Below are 23,812 nucleotides of genomic sequence, written 5' to 3'. Positions count from 1 at the left end.
AACAACAGAAAATGTACCTTAGGCGTACATGAAAATTAATTGCAGCAAGTAAATACAACACTTTGCTCGGAGTACATTCTTATGTCAGAAAATAATAAAGATAAGGTACATTTTGGGGATTATTATGAAAATGAAACATTGTATGGAACCATTACTTGTGATATTATTTTTAAATTCAGAAGAATGGCTTGTAGAAAATGAAAATATCTATGCTTGAGTAATTTCATACCGGAATTGTTTTTATTGGTAAAAACCAACTGGTTTATTTCCGACACATTTTTGCCTAAGGTAATATAAAGCACATACGTCGTTCAAAATATTCTTTGCCCAATAAAATGGAATACACAAAATACTTTTCCCCAAATAGTGGAAAAAGGATTCTAATCTTTCGGTTACCCCGTCGTTTAAATTCGTTATATAAGGAATAAATTATTACCAATATTAACATTATCATGTTAAAAAAAGTCACCAATAAATATGCGTGAACCCTCAGGGTTCCTCAAAACTCATACAATAAAGTCAGATATAAAAGGCCCCGACATGAAAATATTTTTTAATTTTTTGCGCGTGTGGGGTAAGAAGGGTGTCATATGTTATTTGAAATATTTATACAAACATGTTTTTTTTCACACAAAATCGTCGTTCATTAATGATAAAGACAGTTAATGCAATTCCTTGTAAAATATTATTATGATAAAACAAAGAACATAGTACTGTAACGCTCTACATCTTTCGCAAAACAGCTGTTGGAAAAACTGCATGTATTATGCATTGATAGGGATTTTAAATGATTTAATGTCAAAATGTTGATGTATATCCTATTTGGATTTAATATAATTTCTTCTCCGACAGGTAAGAATATTTGTGTGTAAAACATGATAAACTATGATGAACATAAAAATGATGAGATGTGGTATGATGATGATGATGTACTGGTCAATGAGACAAATATCAAACAGAGTCCACAAATGAACGGATTTAAGCAACAATATTTCACCGTGCAGCCTTCAACAATGGGCAAAACTAGCTCTATCGTCCGATATAAAAGCCCCCACATTACAAAATACGAAAAACAACCGTCCTAATTTATGACAAAACAATGAACGAAAAATAAAAATGACAAACAGCAAACAACGACAACCACTGATTTACGGGCTCCTGATTTTGGACAGGCATATATTGAATATATACATGAGTGTGTATATATATATTTAGTAATCATAAGTTTGAACGTTGTTTTCAATTTAGACTTGTATATATATTTAGTTATATAATTCTGTACACTGTTTCAAAAAACGTTTTAGAATATATATATATATATATATATAAAAGTCTAAATTGAAAACAACGTTCAAACCTATGATTGCGTTGGATAAAAACCGCAATTTTTATACGCGTGCATGTAAAACAAATTTCTTGGTAGAGGGGTCTAAATACAGCACAAACAACAATTTCCAAAAGACCAAAAAAAGTGAAAAAGTCTATTTTAACAAAACGCATTTGACTAACAGGTCGAACAACTGATGTTCTTAAACCCTGCTGACTGCCATTGGCGATTGCCAAATAAATTGATCACCAGATCTAACAAAATGGATCTTAATATTAATATAATATATATATATATATATATATATATATGTGGTATATATACGTTTATGGTATACTATATTTCAATATTTTGGTATGCAGCATCATGTAGGTTTAGCAACTACATGTATATGATGTAAGTAGTTGTACTTTTTAGTATATATCAATAATTTATCTTATGCTATTTAGTTGGTTCATGGGAGTATTATATTATCAATATAATACTTCCAAGGTTGGTTGGACTGGGTATTTCTTAAATGGTATCATTCCGTCGTCTTTATCATTGGGTTCAGACGCTTGGGACCTGGATGGCTATAAAACGAGCTAATAGTAAATTTCACTAGGAAAGTACTGAATTAATGACATGTGTAGTGGTACACACAGATCGAACGGTAAAGTTTGTCGTCTTTTTTCTTATATAAACTCCCTTTTCAAATCATATAAAAATAAGAAGATGTGGTATGATTGCTAATGAGACAACTCTCCACAAGAGACCAAATTACAACCGTACGGCCTTCAACAATGAGTAAAACCCATACCGCATAGTCAGCTATAAAAGGCCCCGAAATGACTAATGTAAAATAATTCAAACGAGAATATTAACGGCCTGATTTATGTACAAAATAATGAACGAAAAACAAATACAAACGACAACCACTGAATTATATGCTCCTGACCTGGGACAGGCATATACAGAATGTGGCGGGGTTAAACTAGTTTGAAAGCGCGCCAACTATCCCCATCCTGGGACCGTGGTGTAACAGTACAACATAAGAACAAACTATAAAAATCTTTTAAAAAGGGCTTAAGTCATCAGATCGATACAAAACAAAAATACATGTAACAAAAACACAGAGTGGACGTGGCAGTGTACTTATACATCCCCACAACAAAAAGACACTTAAATATAGATCTGAGAGTACTCACAGTTACTGATGACATGTTTACTAACTAATATATGAATGAAAAACAACATGATTACTTTAAGTGATATCAGTTTGTGTGTCAACACATTGTTAACTATAAATATACATAACAAAACATACATATCACAAACAAATACACATGTTGGCCTTAAAATAACTTACAAGTACTATTTTCTTTACCAAACAAGACTTTGTTTATCGGAATAAGTGAGTAGTGATACTCAATTTATTTACTTTACAATGTAAGCTGAAGGCGAAAATACAAAATTAGAAATAGAACATTATAATAAAAATTGTGTCGCAAACATTAATTGGCAGCTTTGCAACCAGTTTCGTCATTAAATTGTGACAATATTGACAGTCCCACCTTTTACCCTAACCAGTCTCAACACTTGTCTAACTATTTCCTGTGTTCTGTCACACAGTGATCTCGACCAAACGATTGCAACACTGTAACATATATATTGCAATGTCGAGATTGTTTCAACCGAAAGATACTTTTATTTTGAAACTACTGGAAATGACCAATGAAAATACAGAGAACTGAACTTTTCATGGCTGTAAAAATTGTAATTTCATTTGTAAGAAGCAACTTTAAACAAAGACTTGAACGACGTACGAAACATTGAGATTTGCTGTCCGTATAGCTCGCAGTTTAAGGTACACAAGTTAACCATATTAACGAAAACTTCAAATACAAATGATTTTCCAAGAGTGGTGAACTTCATATTGACATTTTTACCGTTATTTGACGATGGTCACCTTACAGGCGGAATACGTACACGATCGTACATATTTTTACAAAGCTGTAACAACAATATGTGAAAACCATATAAAATTGTATAATGTAACTCCAAATCATACACTTAGATTGCAAAGTATTCAAAAACATAATTAGAGATTGAAAAATTCTTTGAAATAAATTCCTGTTAAAAGAGCATCTAAACGGTGTCGAAAATCGCTAAGATGAGAAATCGAACTCAACTGCCGATGTTACAAAATAATCGCGCATAGACAATGACATAGCAAATTCAGTGGCTGATTTAAAGCAATGTCAACAACAACATGTCAAGTTCATAACTCCTTTGAAAGCCATAATCAAAGATTTACGACAAGATGTCAAAACGATTCGTTGTATAATAACATTATTTCAGATCAAAGATTGACTGGTGTAGGCACACTCAAAGCCAAAGTCGATCTTGTCAATAAAAAGTTAAGGGACATTGCTCAGGCATATGAACATCTCGAAACTGTAGTAGCCTTATCTAGTAAATATGTGTCTGTTCTGAGGAAAAAAAGTCAATGTCGAAAAAAAAAACCGTAAATCTCGTGACAATAAACTTTTACAGGCACCATAAAAGCCAATTAATGTTCATGAAAAAAACCCATTTAATGTGAACCTTCTTAAGTTTTAAGCACAAATAGTGGGAATATCTGCAAAAATTAATGAACCTAAAATTGTTTAAATATAAACCAAACCGACTTTTCAAGGCCAGCTGAGTGCATCAGTGCATACGCATACAATAAGCAATGATATTCGATGATTGCATGTTGTTTGGTGAGTTTCGTGTTGCTCAGTCTTTAGTTTTCGATGTTGTGTTTTGTGTACTGTTGTCTATTTGTCTGTTTGTCTGTTTGTCTTTTTCTTTTTTAGCCATGACGTTGTCAGTTTATTTTCGACTTATGAGTTTGAATGTCCCTTTGGTATCTTTCGCCTCTCTTTTTGATACACATTGCAAACGTCTTTGATTTCAAATGTGAGTTACAAGACTTTAAACTCAAATGATATGCTTCAGTCAGAACATGTTAAAAGAAGACTTAACAAAAGTAAAAATTAAGGAACAGAAAAATCACCGGAAGACCTCGTACTTCAAGAAAATACTTTTTTACGTTTCAAATGACGCCATTATGGTGTTAATTGGGGAAATCCAAATATTCATGGTAGAACCAGAAATCGAGTCGATTATTATTTTATCAGTGGAATCAGGAGAGACTCAGTCGCACATAATAGCCTGAGATAATTTCTTCAAGAGAAGAAAACGATGTGCGCTACACATCGGAACTGTAAATGCTTCAGTTCGGAAGTATCTTCCTTTGTGGATACTTACACACTACAGCTCTCTCTGATGAATTGTTTTAAGAATATGTTTATTTACTGCACGAACAGACAATGCCATGTTTTGTGGTGATCTAAATGCGACAGTTCGAAGACCACGTGTCAGTGTTGTTCAAGGCGATTGCAGCAAACTTTTGCAAAGAGTTTAAGACGAGTTAACCTTGATTTCATTAAACACACAGACTTTTGTAAACAAATCTATATACACCTTTTAAGAGCTATGAGAATGGTTCTTATCCAACAATTATAGATCATATATAATAATTGATCGCGACGACATGCCTTTGAAACCTAAAAATGTAAATATTCTTGGTGATTATAGACTAATCTACTATGAACATCAAAATTATTTATTTTGTAAAAATATTTCCTTTCTCCATTTGAACTGTACACGTATACCTAACAACAAAAATATTTTCATTTACCTGTGTTTAAAGTAATTGCAAATGGCTGATATTTTTGTTCAAGCATATTGTTTTTCTCAAATTGTTTAACATTTAACAGCAGTATAACATGTTACTTTAATTATTATTCCCTTAGTTTATTTATTTTGTATTTACATTGTATCATAGATCAAATTTATTTGTTCAGTGTATGTTCACTGGTGTTAATATGTCCTTTGATTGAGTGAAGCCATTTCAAATGATATTTCATAGTGTGTCTTTCTATGTTGTGATGTTACATTATTGTTTCAGATAAGGGTGAAGATTGTCTACCATTAAAACGTTTAACTCGCTGCAAAGGTTTGCACCTGTCCTAAGTCAGGAATCTGATGTTCAGTAGTTGTCGTTTGTTGATGTGGTTCATAAGTGTTTCTCGTTTCTCGTTTTTTATATAGATTAGACCGTTGGTTTTCCCGTTTGAATGGTTTTACACTAGTAGTTTTTGGGACCCTTTATAGCTTGCTGTTCGGTGTGAGCCAAGGCTCCGTGTTGATGACCGTAATTTGACCTATAATGGTTTACTTTTATAAATTTTGACTTGGATGGAGAGTTGTCTCATTGGCACTCATACCACATCTTCTTATATCTATAAACTTTTCCGACCATTTTCCTATTATATTCTCCTTTTATTAAGGCGACTCACTTACTCGTCTTAGTCTGTTTTGCATTTCAACACATATTGCTTGGAACAAATTTTATCAAATAGTATTGTAACCGATTATGAGTTTGATGTTTCTTAGAACATATAAAAAGTAGATACAAATCAAAATGACATAGCACAATATTATTCTGAAATTGTATACCCTTTCTATCGGTAAACATTGAAGACCATATTGAAATGATCACCTATCAGAGTTGCATGATTTCATGATTCTACGTCGCAATGTATAGATCAGTGACCATCAACCGCTTGGAACAGAGTATGAGTCGTATTAGGCATATAAAAACTCCAATAATTGTTTTAACTCACCCATATCAAGAGTATGTAGCCGACATGTCTAAGGACATTGGAAAATCTAGCGACGTAGATCAAAGCTTAGCATGGTCTATAATTAATCAGTAAGTCGACGACCATGGAACACTTCTGATAGATTATTGATGTTGATTGAACAATAAACTTATAAATAGTCCCAAGCATTTGTTCAGATTTTGCAAGCAATCGCCAAAAGTTCCGAGCACAATAAAGATAAAATCGTCATTAAACATTTGAAACTTATTTGCAATCGGTGTGATAATAATTAATTGGATCAGTTCATTTTGAAGAAAAAACTATAGAAAAAATATATAACAAAAATACCGAACTCGTAGGTAAATTCAAAAAGGGGAAGTTCATAAAAACTGACAAAAATCAATCGTTATAAATCAAAGGAACGAAATTTGTTATGAACCTGCCAAGCGAGAAAAAGTTACTGCTTAATGGAATATCCTGCGAACATCTTAAATACAGAGGGAAATTACTATTGTAATATTTGTGAAAACTTTTTGAATTCATTTTTTATCAGCGTGTTTATACACCTGTTACTTGAAAAACTGGTGTAGTAATTCCGTTGTTAAGGCGCACTTAAATATTCAGAGTATGATATCGAATTTTAACGACGTGGAAGATCTTTATACCTTGTATATCAAAAGTGTTCGAAAATAACTGGAGAAAATAAACTAAAATATTCAATGAATGACTAATTCTTTTTTCTCGAATACTCATCAAAAGGCATATTAGAAGTACCTTTTGTCATGTTAGTAGTATTTACTCCTCTTTTAATCTATAAGAAACTGCACCACTCAAAGAGAGATATACTAGTATAGTTCTATACAAGAGACTTTTCATGACAACAAGAAGTCGTTTGAAACGGTTAACCATATTTGACTGCAAATTAAGCTAATTGACTTTGGAATTCCTTGGAATTTGTGGAAATTACTTGATCAAATAGATAGTGGCCTTAAAAGATGTTTGAACTGTAAAATCAACTGTAAGATGTTTTTTTTGTTGGCTCATCAAGTACGTTCATTTTATAAAGATGTCCTGGTGATGATAAAAATATGTTCAGGATGTAGACCCCATATGTCAGCCCATATTTCAAAATATAATCTTATTGTAGTGTGTGAAGAATGTGATGTGAGAGGACTCGCCTTCAGTAAAGACATGTTTATTGTGAACAATGTGGAGGTGAGTTTTTTTTAGAAAAAAATTATATAAACAGATTAGATATGTATCTTTCAAATGTAGCAAAATTCATAGCAAAGAACACGTAAACTTCGCCAGAAAGTCTTACGACTAATTCTAGGACTAGCAAAACATATAAGGTTCATGAAAAAACATATGTTAATAGGTTGGTTTATAGAAAAACTCATCATAGATATCAGGTTTAAAAACAAAAAGGAGTTTTACTTTTTTCAAATCAATAAAAATGGTCCTCTTTAAAGTTCAAGTATTTAAATTTGGTGAATATATGTGAATTGTCAACTTCGAAATATGTGTTGCCAGATATTGAAAACATAAAGATGTGGGAAATGAAATAAAACAGGACTTACTAAATACAATTTATAACACCTCATATGTACAATGTAATATTTAATATATGTTAGCTCATATTGAAGTGTTAATTATTGTGAATGGAGTTTTTACTTTTGTTTCGTTTTTGTATTTTTTTTTTTGTGTCGGTTGTTTTTCGACATATGAATTTTGATTTTCATTTGGTATTTCCCGCATCATTTTTAAAAGAAAAAATCATGTATATACATATACAAATGCTACCCAAAGTCATGAATATTGTCATCAATGGTACAGGACGGAAATAATTTCATGTAACAAGAGATCAAGTACGGATCAGAGAGGGTTTTGAGATTAATTTGATATAAATGTATATCTATATGTAAGTCTAGATCAATGTAAAATTGCTGCTACGTTTGACACAAGAAATTTTTGTTTGTTTTAACAGACAAACCTCACCAATGACAATCGGCTTGGTTACGATACCTGCTGGCTTGTCGATTCGACCATCTGGAATCCCTGAAGCCGGTTATGGCGTATTTGCTGAGAGATCGTTTCCTAAGGGTACCAGATTTGGTCCATATGGTGGAGAAATTACAGAAACCGTTGATAACTGGTCCTATGCATGGAATGTTTACGGTGACGATGATTCTGTTAAGTATTATGTTGACGGTTACTTCAAAAACAATTCAAATTGGTTACGATATGTAAATTGTCCAAGAACGGAAGGAAACAAAGGAAAATTTGTATGTCTTACAATTAAACAACGAAATTTTTACGTTACGTACGAATGTATAACGGCAGGAACAGAGTTGTTTGTTTGGTATGGACCTGATTATTGGGAAGACCTGGGGTTACAGAGAAAACCGGAAGATTATCAAGAACGGTTTAATGAGGAAAATATTAGATATGTTATTGAAAACTCAATAACGGGTAGGTAATGCAAGAAAAAAAATTGATAAAAAAAAGCTTTGTTCACTTAACAGTAAAGTTTTAATCATTATCTTATGTTCCAACCCTAAAAATCAAAAATCTGTAGAATTTTCTAAATTCCATTACAGTATAGGGAATTATTGTGGAAATATGATTCCACTTGCAGGAATTTGCACACTCACCTTTACGGTAATATTAGTTATAAAATCAAATACGTGTATGAAAATTTTTCCTTAATTATTGATCAGCATTATAATTATTTATTTGTTGAAATTGTTGGTATTCATAGCGTCTAGTAGTTTTGATATTGAATATATTAGTAAACAATCTCTATGCATTTTTATACCATCAGATGTAAGACGTTCTATTAACTGCGACTTTTATTTTATATGGTAGCATTTATTGTTGTTTTTTGATTTATGCCTGATATACCGGTATAATGGAAGTTGGCTGATTAATCTTGCACGTATTTCTTTGTAAAACTCCCTCTTTTTCTGATCGAGATTTAAAGCTAGTAGGTTGGTGTTTTAAGAAATCTGTAAACAAATCTATACACACTTTTTAAGAGCTATGAAAATGGTTCTTATCCAACAATTATAGATCATAAATAATAATTGATCGCGATGACATGCCTTTGAAACCTAAAAATGTAAATATTCTTGGTGATTATAGACTAATCTACTATGAACATCAAAATTATTTTGTAAAAATATTTCCTTTCTCCATTTGAACTGTACATGTATACCTAACAACAAAATTATTTTCATTTACCTGTGTTTAAAGTAATTGTAAATGACTGATATTTTTGTTCAATCATACTGTTTTTCTTAAATTGTTTAACACTTCACAGCGGTATAACATGTTACTTTAATTATTCTTCCCTTAGTTTATTTATTGTGTATTTATATTGTATCATAAATCAAATTTATTTGTTCAGTGTATGTTCACTGGTGTTTATATGTCTTTTGATTGAGTTAAGCCATTTCAATTGATATTTTATAGTGTGTCTATCTATGTTGTGATGTAACACTATTGTTTCAAATAAGGGTGAAGGTTGTGTACCATTAAAACGTTTAAACCCGCTGCAATTGTTTGCACCTGTCCTAAGTCAGGAATCTGATGTTCAGTAGTTGTCGTTTGTTGATGTGGTTCATAAGTGTTTCTCGTTTCTTGTTTTTTATATAGATTAGACCGTTGGTTTTCCCGTTTGAATGGTTTTACACTAATATTTTTACGGGCCCTTTATAGCTTGCTGTTCGGTGTGAGCCAAGGCTCCGTGTTGATGACCGTACTTTGACCTATAATGGTTTACTTTTATAAATTTTGACTTGGATGGAAAGTTGTCTCATTGGCACTCATACCACATCTTCTTATATCTATAAACTCTTCCAACCATTTTCCTATTATATTCTCCCTTTATTAAGGCGACCCACTTACTCGTCTAAGTCTGTTTTGCATTTCAACACATATTGCTTGGAACAAATTTTATAGTATTGTAACCGATTATGAGTTTGATGTTTCTCAGAACATATAAACAGTAGATACGAATCAAAATGACATAGCACAATATTATTCTGATATTGTATACCCTTTCTATCAGTAAACATAGAAGACCATATTGGAATGATCACCTATCGGAGTTGCATGATTTCATGATTCTACGTCGCAATGTATGGATCAGTGACCATCAACCGCTTGGAACAGAGTACGAGTCGTATTAGGCATATAAAAACTCCAATAATTGTTTTAACTCGCCCATATCAAGAGTATCTAGCCGACATGTCTAAGGACATTGGAAAACCTAGTGACAGAGATCAAAGCTTAGCATGGTCTATAATTAATCAGTAAGTCGACGACCAAGGAACACTTCTGATACAATATTGATGTTGATTGAACAACAAACTTATAAATAGCCCAAAGCATTTTTTTAGATTTTGCAAATCTTTTTTGAAGCAATAGCCAAAAGTTCCGAGTTTAATGAAGATAAAATCGCCATTAAACATTTGAAACTTATTTGCAATCGATGTGATAATGATTAATTGGATCAGTTCATTTTGAAGAAAAAAAAACTATAGAAAAAATATAAAACAAAAATACCGAATTCAAAGGTAAGTTCATAAAGGGGAAGTTCATAAAAACTGACAAAATCAATCGTTATAAATCAACGAAACGAAAGTTGTTATGAACCTGCCAAACGGGAAAAAGTTACTGCTTAATGGAATATCCTGCAAACATCTTAAATACGGCGGGAAATTACTATTGTAATATTTGTGAAAACTTTTTGAATTCATTTTTTATCAGCGTGTTTATTTACTTGAAAAAACTGGTGTAGTAATTCCGTTGTTAAGGCGCACTTAAATATTCAGAGTATGATATCGAATTTTAACGACGTGGAAGATCTTTATACCTTGTATATCAAAAGTGTTCGAAAATAACTGGAGAAAATAAACTAAAAAATTCAATAAATGACTAATTCTTTTTTCTCGAATACTCATCAAAAAGCATATTAGAAGTACCTTTTGTCATGTAAGTAGTATTTACTCCTCTTTTAATTTATAAGAAACTGCATCACTCAAAGAGAGAAATACTAGTATAGCTCTATACAAAAGACTGTTCATGACAACAAGAGGTCGTTAGAAACGGTTAACTATATTTGATTGCAAATTAAGCTAGTTGACTTTGGAATTCCTTGGAATTTGTGGAAATTACTTGATCAAATGAATAGTGGCCTTAAAAGATGTTTGAAATGTGAAATCAACTGTGAGATGTTTGTTTTTGTTGGCTCATCAAGTACGTTAATTTAATAAAGATGTCCTGATGATGACAAAAATATGTCCAGGATGTAGACCTTATTTATTAGCCTATATTTCAAAAATATAATCTTATTGTAGTGTGTGAAGAATGTGATGGGAGAGGACTCGCCTTCAGTAAAGACATGTTTATTGTAAAAAATGTTGAGGTAAGTTTTATTTAGAAAAACGTGATATAACATAATACAAATTCTAGGACTAGTTAAACATATAAGGTTCATGAAAAAACATAAGTTAATAGGTTGGTTTATAGAAAAACTCATCATAGATATCAGGTTCAAAAACAAAAAAGAGTTTTACTTTTTTCAAATCAATAAAAATGGTCCTCTTTAAAGTTCAAGTATTTAAATTTTGTTGAATATATGTAAATTGTCAACTTCAAATATGTGTTGCCAGATATTGAAAACATAAAGATGTTGAAAATCAAATAAAACAGGACTTACTAAATACAATTTATAACACCTCATATGTACAATGTAATATTTAAATATGTTAGCTCATATTGAAGTGTTAATTGTGAATGGATTTTTTATTTTTGTTTCGTTTTTGTATTTTTTTTTTGTGTCGGTTGCTTTTCGACATATGAATTTTGATTTTCATTTGGTATTTCCCGCATCATTTTTAAAAGAAAAAATCATGTATATACATATACAAATGCTACCCAAAGTCATGAATATCGTCATCAATGGTACAGGACGGAAATAATTTCATATAACAAGAGATCAAGTATGGATCAGAGAGGGTTTTGAGATTAATTTGATATAAATGTATACCTATATGTAAGTCTAGATCAATGTAAAATTGCTGCTACGTTTGACACAAAAAATTTTTGTTTGTTTTAACAGACAAACCTCACTAATGACAATCGGCCGTTGGCTACGCTACCTGCTGGCTTGTCGATTCGACCATCTGGAATCTCTGAAGCCGGTTATGGCGTATTTGCTGAGAGATCGTTTCCTAAGGGTACCAGATTTGGTCCATATGGTGGAGAAATTACAGAAACCGTTGATAACTGGTCCTATGCATGGAATGTTTACGGTGACGATGATTCTGTTAAGTATTATGTTGACGGTTACTTCAAAAACAATTCAAATTGGTTACGATATGTAAATTGTCCAAGAACGGAAGGAAACAAAGGAAAATTTGTATGTCTCACAATTAAACAACGAAATTTTTTACGTTACGTACGAATGTATAACGGCAGGAACAGAGTTGTTTGTTTGGTATGGACCTGATTATTGGGAAGACATGGGGTTACAGAGAAAACCGGAAGATTATCAAGAACGGTTTAATGAGGAAAATATTAGATATGTTATTGAAAACTCAATAACGGGTAGGTAATGCAAGAAAAAAAATTGATAAAAAAAAGCTTTGTTCACTTAACAGTAAAGTTTTAATCATTATCTTATGTTCCAACCCTAAAAATCAAAAATCTGTAGAATTTTCTAAATTCCATTACAGTATAGGGAATTATTGTGGAAATATGATTCCACTTGCAGGAATTTGCACACTCACCTTTACGGTAATATTAGTTATAAAATCAAATACGTGTATGAAAATTTTTCCTTAATTATTGATCAGCATTATAATTATTTATTTGTTGAAATTGTTGGTATTCATAGCGTCTAGTAGTTTTGATATTGAATATATTAGTAAACAATCTCTATGCATTTTTATACCATCAGATGTAAGACGTTCTATTAACTGCGACTTTTATTTTATATGGTAGCATTTATTGTTGTTTTTGATTTATGCCTGATATACCGGTATAATGGAAGTTGGCTGATTAATCTTGCACGTATTTCTTTGTAAAACTCCCTCTTTTTCTGATCGAGATTTAAAGCTAGTAGGTTGGTGTTTTAAGAAATCTGTAAACCACAACTGACCACAAATACCAGTTTATGTGCCTGTCAAAGTAAATTTCTCTTTAGTTACATCGTAATGTTTTCGATTTTTTAGGGGAATTTGATGTGCTTTTCAGATCTTTGTTTATGTTGAGTTTACTCAGACATAATTCAAACAATTTGGAGCTTAACATTTCGTGAACACATTTGTTTATTGCTTATTGACCTCTTCATATTTTCAAGGTTTTTGTGTTGTTGGATTGTCATTTCTTTGACGAATATTCTACATTTACTTTTACATGTATCTATATCAATATATTTATGGATCAAAATGTTTTTCTAAAGATAGAGATACAAATGTAACCGATCTTGCAAGGAATTCAACTCATGATTGATACAGTCACAGTTTACGCGAACATTATTTATAGGGTCCATTTAGCTGATTACAAGGTTAATACTTTTGGTATAATAGATATAACAGTTGTAATGATATTGTAACTATCATATTTATTTAGTTGACCTAATTTGTTTTGTGTGGTCTAAGAATGTTTACATTATATATTTGTTTACATTGTGTACAAAATAATACACATTGTGTTACAACTATGCAGTTTAGAAATCACTAGAACCATCATGGATACTCATGGAATGATTAGAACTTTCTATTTCACTTACATAACGTTTCCAGAATGATCATAACAAAAGATGAGTAATTCAAATCTACCGTTATCTAGAACGTTCCGTTACAAGTATTCAAATGCAGACCCTTAAGTTAGACATAGACATAGACTTGGACATCGATAAACATCAACATTCTAAGCAGTTGGATTGATACTTTTTATTTACAAACTACATTTTACTAGATTGTGACCTATTGGACGTAATATTCTCTGTGGATTCTGAGAAGATTTCCGGATAAAAGAAAAGATAAAAGATTGGACTCTTATTTTGACAGTTAAGTTGACATTACTATTTGTGTTATACTTCTTGTAAACTTGTGTATAATAAATCTTGTTAAATTTTATTATTGATTTGTATCTTTTGTTGGCTACAATTAAAAGTCGAATTTCTGTCATAACAGAAATTGGGGGCTCGTGTCCGGGATAACGAAAATATCTTATTAAAAATTTGTTCAGTATTTTTATTAGAACTAGCCAACAAAATTCTACGAAATGGCATTTGATGCCGGTAAATTTTTGAAAACGCCAGACCTGAAGGTGTTTGATAATTTAAAGAAAGAGGAATTAGTGTTGCTTGCTAAACATCTGAAATTAGACTTTAGAGTATCTATGATAAAAAACAAATTATAAAAAAATTGGTAATAGACAAATTAGTTGACGCAAACATTTTAGGTGAAAAGGCTCTTGAACTGAAGTTCGAAAATGTTGATGCTATCAAATTAAAACAGATTGAATTAGAACATGAGTTTAAATTAAAACAATTAGAAAAAAAGTTGAATTAAAACAACTGGAAAAAGAAGAAAGGTTAATAGCGATGGAGAAAAAAGAAAAAGAAGATGAATTTAAATTAAAACAAGACGAATTTAAATTAAAACAGGCAGAACTTGAAATGAGGGAAAGCCTAGAGATGGAGAAAATGAAAATTGAAATGGTCAAAGAAGAAAGCAACACTAAAGTCCAGTCGAAATCAGAACATTTTGATGCAGCAAAAAATATACGTTTGGTTCCCAGATTTTGTGAAAAAACAGTTGATAAATATTTTCCACAATTTGAGAAAATTGCTCATAATTTGAAATGGCCAAAGCCTTATTGGACTACGATGCTGCAAAGTGTTTTTGAGGGCAAGGCAGCTGAAATTTACTCAGCACTTTCATCCGAACGAAGTTCTGATTATGACACGGTAAAACAGGAAGTTTTGAAACCTTATGAACCAGTACCAGAAGCATATAGACAGAAATTTAGATCTTATAAAAAGTTTGATTCACAAACCTATGTTGAACTTGCTAGGGAAAAAGAAGATCTATTTGACAAATGGCTTACGTCAAAGAAAACAGATAACAATTTTGATAACATAAGACAATTGATGTTATTAGAAGAGTTCAAACAATGTGTTCATTTAGACTTAAAAACACATTTAGACGACAAAACTGTTGAGACATTACATGATGCAGCTGTTATTTCAGATAATTATACCCTTTCACATAAAAGAAGTTTCAATGGTCAAAATATTAATACTTCGAGTGGAAATTACAAAGCACTGGGCGTACTGATAGTTAGCCTGTTGCACAGTATAAGAATCAGTCTAGTTATAATATGTCTAGTCCAAAATTTGATACTTTTGAGAAGAAGTCACTGACTTGTGCTTATTGAAAGTAGAATGGTCATTTGATGGCTGATTGTTTTAGACTCCAAAAGAAGAATGAAAGAGATAATAAGCCCAAGACCAGTGCTTGTACGACACCCCGTGTTATCAATACGTTGGAATGTCCTGCGAGCCAGGCTTTTAAGTCCAGTTTTTGTCGAGCCTGCGACTTTTGTCGCAGAAAGCTCGACATAGGGATAGTGATCCGGCGGCGGCGGCGGCGGCGGCGGCGGCGTTAGCTAACTTCTTAAAAGCTTTATATTTTAGAAGCTAGAAGACCTGGATGCTTCATACTTTGTATATAGATGCCTTATGTTACGAAGTTTCCGTCTGTCATATGTCCATTGTCCTTGACCTCATTTTCATGGTTCAGTGACTACTTGAAAAAAAAGTAAACATTTTTTGTAATGTTAATTTCTTTCTTATTATGAGTAATAGGATAACTATATTTAGTATGTGCGTACCTTGCAAGGTCTTCATGCCCGTCAGACAATTTTCATTTGTCCTCGACCTCATTTCATGGATCAGTGAACAAGGTTAAGTTTTCGTGGTCAAGTCCATATATCAGATACTATAAGCAGTAGGGCTACTATATTTGGTATATGGAATGATTGTAAGGTGTACATGTCCAACTGGTAGGTGTCATCTGACCTTGACCTCATTTTCATGGTTCAGTGGTCAAAGTTAAGTTTTTGAGTTTTGGTCTTTTTTTCTAATACTATATGCAATAGGTCAACTATATTTGGTGTATGGAAATATTTTATGATGTACATGTCAGTCTCGCAGGTTTTATTTGACCTTGACCTCATTTCCACGGTTCATTTCTCAGTGTTTAGTTTTTGTGTTTTGGTCTGTTTTTCTTCAACTATAAGCAATAGATCAACTATATTTGTTGTATGGAAGGATTGTAAGGTGTATATGTCTGTCTGGCAGGTATCATCTGACCTTGACCTCATTTTCATGGTTCATTGGTCAATATTTAGTTTTCTTGGTTAAGTTTGTTTCTTAGATACTATAAGCAATAGGTCAACTATGTTTGGTTTATTGAATGATTGTAAGGTGTACATGTATTTCTCGTTTGGATTATCTGACCTTGACCTCATTTTCTTGGATCATGTTAAGTTTATGTGTTACTTGTAGTAAAGCTTTATATTTAGGACTATCAACATAAAATCAATGGTTAGTAAAGAAGGCGAGACATTTCAGTGTGTGCACTCTTGTTGTGATTACATGGAGGATTATAAACCCTTTATGTCTGATGGGTTTGTTTCTATTGTTGATAATACTACTCCTCAGCCTATTAAGATTTTACGGGACACTAGAGCTTCTCAGTCTTTATTGTTAGAAGGTGTGTTGCCTTTTTCCGAGGAGACTTCTGTTGGTGCCTCCGTTTTGTTACAAGGTGTGGAGTTAGGTTGTATAGATGTTCCCCTCCATAGTATTTATCTGAAGTCAGATTTGATAACTGGACCAGTTGTTGTGGGTGTTCGTCCTAATCTCCCTGTTGATTATTGCTAGGAAATGATCTAGCTAGGAACAAAGTGGTTGCTGAACCAATTGTTACCAGTGAACGGGTGGTGGATGTTGAATCACCTGAAGATGATGCTGAACTGTATCCAGTTTGTGTTGTTACTAGGACAATGGCTAGAAAACAACAAAATGAGGATTTGCAAGTAGACCAGTTTGATTACATGGTCCTTTCTGACACTTTCCTAGCCGACATTGAAGGTCCTGGTATCTCAGGAAAGGCCCTCATAAGACCACCTAGTATTAACAAGAATGTAATTATGCCATGGCCAGACGTAAACAGCCATTCATTAGACCAAAGGAAATTTGTCGAAGAACAAAATAAAGTCCCTGAGGCTCTTCAGCTCCGCAAGAGGGCTCAACCACAGGAGGAAGCAGACAAAGTGGATTCTATTACCATCAAGACGGCATTTTAATGAGGAAGTGGAGGCCCCCTGATGCTACATCAGAGAAGGAATGGAGAGTGGTATACCAAGTGGTGGTGCCTAAAGTTTATAGGCAAGAAATTATTGGACACCCCCTTGGCTGGACACTTAGGTATAAGGAAGACTTGCCTTAAGATCTTGCAGCATTTCTACTGGCCAAGACTTAGAAATGATGTCGCAGAATACTGCAAATCATGCCATATATGCCAGGTTGTTGGTAAGCCTAACCAGAAAATACCACCAGCACCACTTCTGCCTATTCAAGCCTTTGAAGAACCTTTCAGCCGAGTACTCATTGATTGCGTTGGACCTTTACCAAAGACCAAGACTGGAAATGCATATTTATTGACGATCATGTGTACATCCACTCGCTTTCCTGAGGCTATTCCGCTAAGGAACATCAAGACACCAACTATTGTCCAAGCTCTTATCAATTTTTTCACGCTGGTAGGACTTCCGAAGTCTATACAGTCCGACCAGGGTTTAAACTTCATGTCAGGTTTATTTCAGCAAGTCGTGTACCAGTTAGGGATTGCTCAGTATAGATCAAATGCTTATCATTCAGAATCTCAAGGTGCCTTAGAACGTTTTCATCAAACATTGAAGAACATAATTAGAACTTTTTTGTCTTCAATTTGACAGAGACTGGGATAATGGAGTTCACTTTCTACTTTTTGCGGTCCGAGAGGCTGTTCAAGAATCCCTTGGTTTTAGTCCCTTTGAGTTGGTATTTGGCCATACTGTAAGGAGACCGTTAACTTTGATTAAGGAAAAATGGCTTGCTGAATACACTGACTTGAATCTTTGAGACTATGTATCTAGATTTAAAGAAAAATTGTATACTGCTTGTCAAATTGCTCAGAAAAACTTAAAACCTGTACAGAACAAGATGAAAATATGGTATGATAAAGCTGCCAGGGACAGAGTTTTTGAGCCTGGTGATAAGGTACTTATATTTTTGCCAGTCCCTGGACATCCTTTACAGGATAAATATTGTGGTCCTTATACAATAGAGAGTAAAATCAATGATTTGAATTATATTGTAAAAACTCCAGGTCGGCGCAATCAAAATAGAGTGTGTCATATTAATATGTTAAAACCATATTTTGAGCGTACTAATGAATGTGAGAGTAATCCAGTTGCCACTTTAGCCATGGTTAAATTGGAGAACAATCGTGACAAACCAGATATAACTGAACCACCTTTTAGTTCTAAAACTATGGAAGAGACAGTTAGATTGAAAAAATCAGAAATTTTGTCAAATTTAGATTCAAAACTTGCACATCTGTCTTTTGATCGTAGAGAAAAAAAAAGCTTTAGTATTTTCTTTAAAAATCTTTTTCCAGATGTGCCAAACAAAACCACTGCTGTTTGTCATGATGTTGATGTAGGCGATGCTTCTCCAATTTAGCAACATCCTTACCGGCTCAATACACTCAAACTTGAATTTATGAGACAAGAAATTAAATATATGCTTGACAATGATATTATTGAGCCGAGTAACAGTGAATGGAGCTCTCCTTGTCTTCTTGTGCCCAAACCAGATAAAACCTTTCGTTTCGTAACTGATTTCATAAAGTAAATTCAGTTTCAAAATCTGATTCCTATCCGATTCCAAGGATAGACGATTGTATTGACAACATTGGTCAAGCAAAGTTTGTGAGCAAATTTGATTTGTTGAAAGGTTACTGGCAAGTTCCATTGACACAGAGATTTCGTGAAATATCAGCTTTTGTCACACCAGATGGCTTATTTCAATATACTGTAATGCCGTTTGGCATGAAAAGTGCTCCAGCTACATTTCAAAGAATGATCAATAATGTTATAAAAGATTTAGACTGTTGTTATGCTTATATTAATGATCTTATTGTATGTAGTGATAGCTGGGAGGAATATTTAACATATTTGTATGATACTTTTGATAGATTGTCACAATCAAATTTGACTGTTAATCTTGGTAAAAGTGAATTTTGTCAGGCCACTGTTGATTATTTAGGGCGTACAGCTGGCCAAGGTCAGGTGAAACCCATTACGGCTACAGTGGATGCAATTACCAAATTTCCTACTCCTACAAATAAAAAACAACTTATGAGATATTTAGGCATGATTGGATTTTACTGGATATTCTGTTCAAATTTTGCTACTGTTGTTCAACCATTGACTCATCTTTTACGGAAAGATTCTAAATTTATCTTGAGTGAAAATTTTCAAAACGCTTTTGAAAATAGCAAATCACTTTTAATTAATAGTCCAGTTCTGGTCACTCCAGACTTTGAAAAACAATTTAAACTTGCCGTTGATGCAAGCGATGTAGGAATTGGAGCTGATTTATATCAAGAGACAGATGATAATGTTGAGAAACCTATATCATATTTTTCTAAGAAATTAGATAAACATCAGAAAAATTATTCGACTATTGAAAAAGAGTGTTTTGCACTGTTGTTTGCACTTCAACATTTTGATGTATATTTAAATCCCACTGTGCATCCTATTCTTGTTTATACTGATCATAATCCTCTCACCTTCATACGTAAAATGAGAAACAAGAACCAGAGGTTGACTAGGTGGAGTTCATTGCTACAGGAATATGATGTTATTGTAAAACATGCTTTATCTAGAATTTATTAAAACACTTTGTATATACTAAAAACTCAAACTTTTTTTAAGGGGGGAGGTGTTATGATATTGTAACTATCATATTTATTTAGTTGACCTAATTTGTTTTGTGTGGTCTAAGAATGTTAACATTATATATTTGTTTACATTGTGTACAAAATAATACACATTGTGTTACAATTATGCAGTTTAAAAATCACTAGAACAATCATGGATACTCATGGAATGATTAGAACTTTCTATTTCACTTACATAACGTTTCAAGAATGATCATAACAAAAGATGCGTAATTCAAATCTACAGTTATCTAGAACGTTCCGTTACAAGTATTCAAATGCAGACCCTTAAGTTAGACATAGACATAGACTTGGACATCGATAGACATCAACCTTCTCAGAAGTTGGATTGACACTTTTTATTAACAAACTGCATTATACTAGATTGTGACCTATTGGACGTGATATTCTCTGTGGATTCCGAGAAGATTTCCGGATAAAGAAAAGATTGGACTCATATTTTGACAGTTAAGTTGACATTACTATTTGTGTAATACTTCTTGTAAACTTGTGTAATACTTCTTGTAAACCTGTGTATAATAAATCTTGTTAAATTTTATTATTGATGTGTGTCTTTTGTTCGCTACAATTAAAAGTCGAGTTTCTGTCGTTACACAGTTTATACCCATTTTGATTCAGGGCTGTCTGTTTGTGGGTTTCTGAATTGTTATTTATGCACTGCATATTTTTAAATTTTACTAAATGCTTTTACCATTCAAGAGATGTTCCCATTCATTATCAGGAATTGTATTGCTATAGTTAGCCTTACTCTTTCTGTATATGTTGCAATTAAACTATGAGTTTCGTAGTTAAACCTTTTGTCGCAGGCTGTAGTAAACAAATTATTTTTATAGTTGGTTATCAGCAAAAGTCACATATTTTTAAGTGTTCTATATGCAGGATAAATCAATACAATACGATATATATCTTCAACAAAATAAGTACCACATCATCAATATATATATGGTTGTCTTGGAATACACGAGTTGTGGCATGGAAATTCTGACCACAGATCATCGGTTAATTTTTTATTTGTATATGTTTTATCGGTAGGGAAGAACATTTTTTTTTCGGACTATAGAGAGGGAGCATTGTTGTGGAACATGTCTTAACTATAAATGAAGTTGTAAATAATGGTTTATTTTATAGAAAATGTTCATCAACTGTACACGTATTGCTATAAATTCTTCTACCAGACACCTTTTATCAGACCACCAGGTAAAGAAGGCACGTTTGACAAATATTGCTTTAATGATGGCAGTTATCAAGTTTGTCGTTACAGAAAATGTAATGAGAACCCATGCACAAATCTAACTGACTGTAAAGGTTGTGAAGGTAAATACTGTGTTATTTATCAAAGGCACTTCAATGGCGTTGGTCATTATCGTTAGGTTCACATAACTGCCACCCTGTAAACAAGTTAAAAAAATGGCTTTTATCCAAACATTTATTTGCACCAATTACACATCTCTGTGTTTGAAAGTGTAATCTAAACTTCTCCGTTATTTAATTAAATAAAGGATATAAGATGATTATACAAAAAACAAAAATCTTCAGTTATATATTTAAAATAACATCTGTATTTGGAACAATCATTGCTGCTGCTTAAAACTATTACCGATAAGTTATCAGTAATGATGGTGCTCTTGTACCTCTTCGACTTGCAGCAATATCAAGATGACTCATTAAGTGTCGACTTAAGGGTAATTTTTGTACTACATTTGATCCAAAAAGAATTGTCGAGAGACAAATTTATGCAATCAGGGATAGGAAGTAGTGTAAATCTTAGGTCCTGAACTCTTTTTAAATGAATCCCTCAGAAACTATACTCAAAAGGTATGACGATCTTTACCTTTTATAAAAGGACAACAAAAATACTGAACTCCAAGGCAAACTCAAAAAGGATCCATAAAAATTGACAAAATCAAACGCTATCAATCAACGAAACGAGTGAAAAAACAGCTGCCATATTCCTGACCTGGTACAGACATTTCCGAAGGAAATGGTGGGTTAAACCTACTTTTATAGCTAAGCTAAACCTCCCACTTCTGTTAAAATGACAAAATTGGGTAAGCAACCCAAACAGACATAATATGTTAATGTGACAATAATAGGGATCCAGCAGCCAAAACTGTGTAAACATACATTTCAGACATACAACACAACTGAATAAAAAATCCTAACAAAATTAAACATACATATTAATCTAACAAAGACGCAAACAAACAATGTGTAGTAATAAACTCATTATAGATGCCAGGATTAAAACTTTGTACGCCAGACGCGTTTAAAACAATGTTCTTATTCATTATTGTATTTTCCCAAGTTAAGGGTATCAACCAAACTAAATGAAAAAAAAAAAGAAATTTATTTTATATCTTACTATTTCATAGCAAAATAGTATGAATTTTTAGAACAGCTCAACAGTAGGCACGTGATTGAATATATATCCAATATTTGAATTGTGCACTTTATTTAATAAAGAAGTACGTACTTAAAATGGATTAACTTAACCTTTATCTTTAAACGTACAAAATATGAAAAGTTTGTGCTAGTTGTTTCATAAACAAAATGATCCCTACTTGTTCACTTTGTGATTTACAGATTGATTCCATCTGTTTTAGTATCACAGCAGGTTTATACGTGTTTTAGCAAGACCTGTTTCCTTGTCAAAGATCCATTTTCAGTTCATGTTTTTGAACGCTGATGTTGGTCATATTGTATTTACATACTACTGTGTAGATGTTAATGTTAGATGCTCAATAAGCAGTAACCCACAAAACAATAATAGAGTCCAGAGATTTTTATCTAATTTTAACATTACACCATTTTTTTAAAAATAACTTTTACAAAAACATGTTAATCACTTATCAATTTCCTTGGTAATTTTTATAAAACTTTCGTTTTGTAGGCTACTATCTTCATCTAGGACAATATTTCAAAGCCACAGAAAAATTCAAACACGTTGATATGAAAAAAAAACATGGGTGTGCAATGAGGATGGACATTATGGTTGACAATTGTTGATAAGTTTCCACAGCGTATTTGCAGCTGATCAATACGTTTAACATGCTATATTTTGATAGAAAATACTGTCATTTTAGCATTTGGTAAGGTAAATCACGGAATTTACAGCCGCAACTGAAGCTTTCCAGTGTTGTTTCGAGACATATAACATTTAATGGCGAGATTTGTATTCTAACGTAAATTTTCGTTTCATTTGGTGTTAATCAATGCGCTTCGATATCACTTATTTAGTAGAATAGATACCATAATGATGTCAATAAAGTATGGCTTATAAGAAATGTTGAGTCAACTCCTGAGTAATTAAGCTACACAGTAACATATGGCAAATACACTCATCCAAAAATGGAATAATTGAGATATCTTCATCATACGATAGAAAGCCTACATGTTTTGTTATTGTTCTGCCACGCTCCATGCGGATTTTGTTAACACTGGTGGTCGAAAGCCAATAATATGATAACAGGAATAATCTGAAATACTGAACAGTACATCTTTTTATGAAGGAGAATACCCACACCAGATGTAACATAAGTTTATGAACAGAACAGATCAATACATCGCATAAAATCAAAAAGCAGAGACACCAGGTGGGACAACATAGGGCGCATTTCACGTAATACATGCACTGACATTGAAACGATTCCTAAAGTCATATCAAGAAGTAAATGTTAAGAAACATCACAAAAATAGTA

At 32.6% G+C, this 23,812-nt stretch overlaps 1 protein-coding gene across 1 annotated transcript in view; it reads left to right on the top strand.

Moving 5' to 3' along the window:
• Window positions 1-673: 673 nt before the first annotated feature.
• LOC127720587 (PR domain zinc finger protein 12-like) overlaps window positions 674-23,812 on the top strand; it is a 449,743-nt gene continuing 426,604 nt past the window's right edge. Inside the window, exons 1-2 of the mRNA XM_052227259.1 lie at window positions 674-852; window positions 7,169-7,236. Of these exons, the coding sequence (XP_052083219.1) occupies window positions 804-852; window positions 7,169-7,236 (117 nt within the window). The 5' untranslated portion in view covers window positions 674-803. The remainder of the gene's footprint in view (window positions 853-7,168; window positions 7,237-23,812) is intronic.

The sequence above is a fragment of the Mytilus californianus genome, unplaced genomic scaffold (assembly GCF_021869535.1).
Source record: "Mytilus californianus isolate M0D057914Y unplaced genomic scaffold, xbMytCali1.0.p SCAF_1, whole genome shotgun sequence".
NCBI lineage: Eukaryota > Metazoa > Mollusca > Bivalvia > Mytilida > Mytilidae > Mytilus > Mytilus californianus.
Note: the sequence above shows the minus strand (reverse complement) of the source record. Positions and strands in the feature narration are given on the sequence as shown.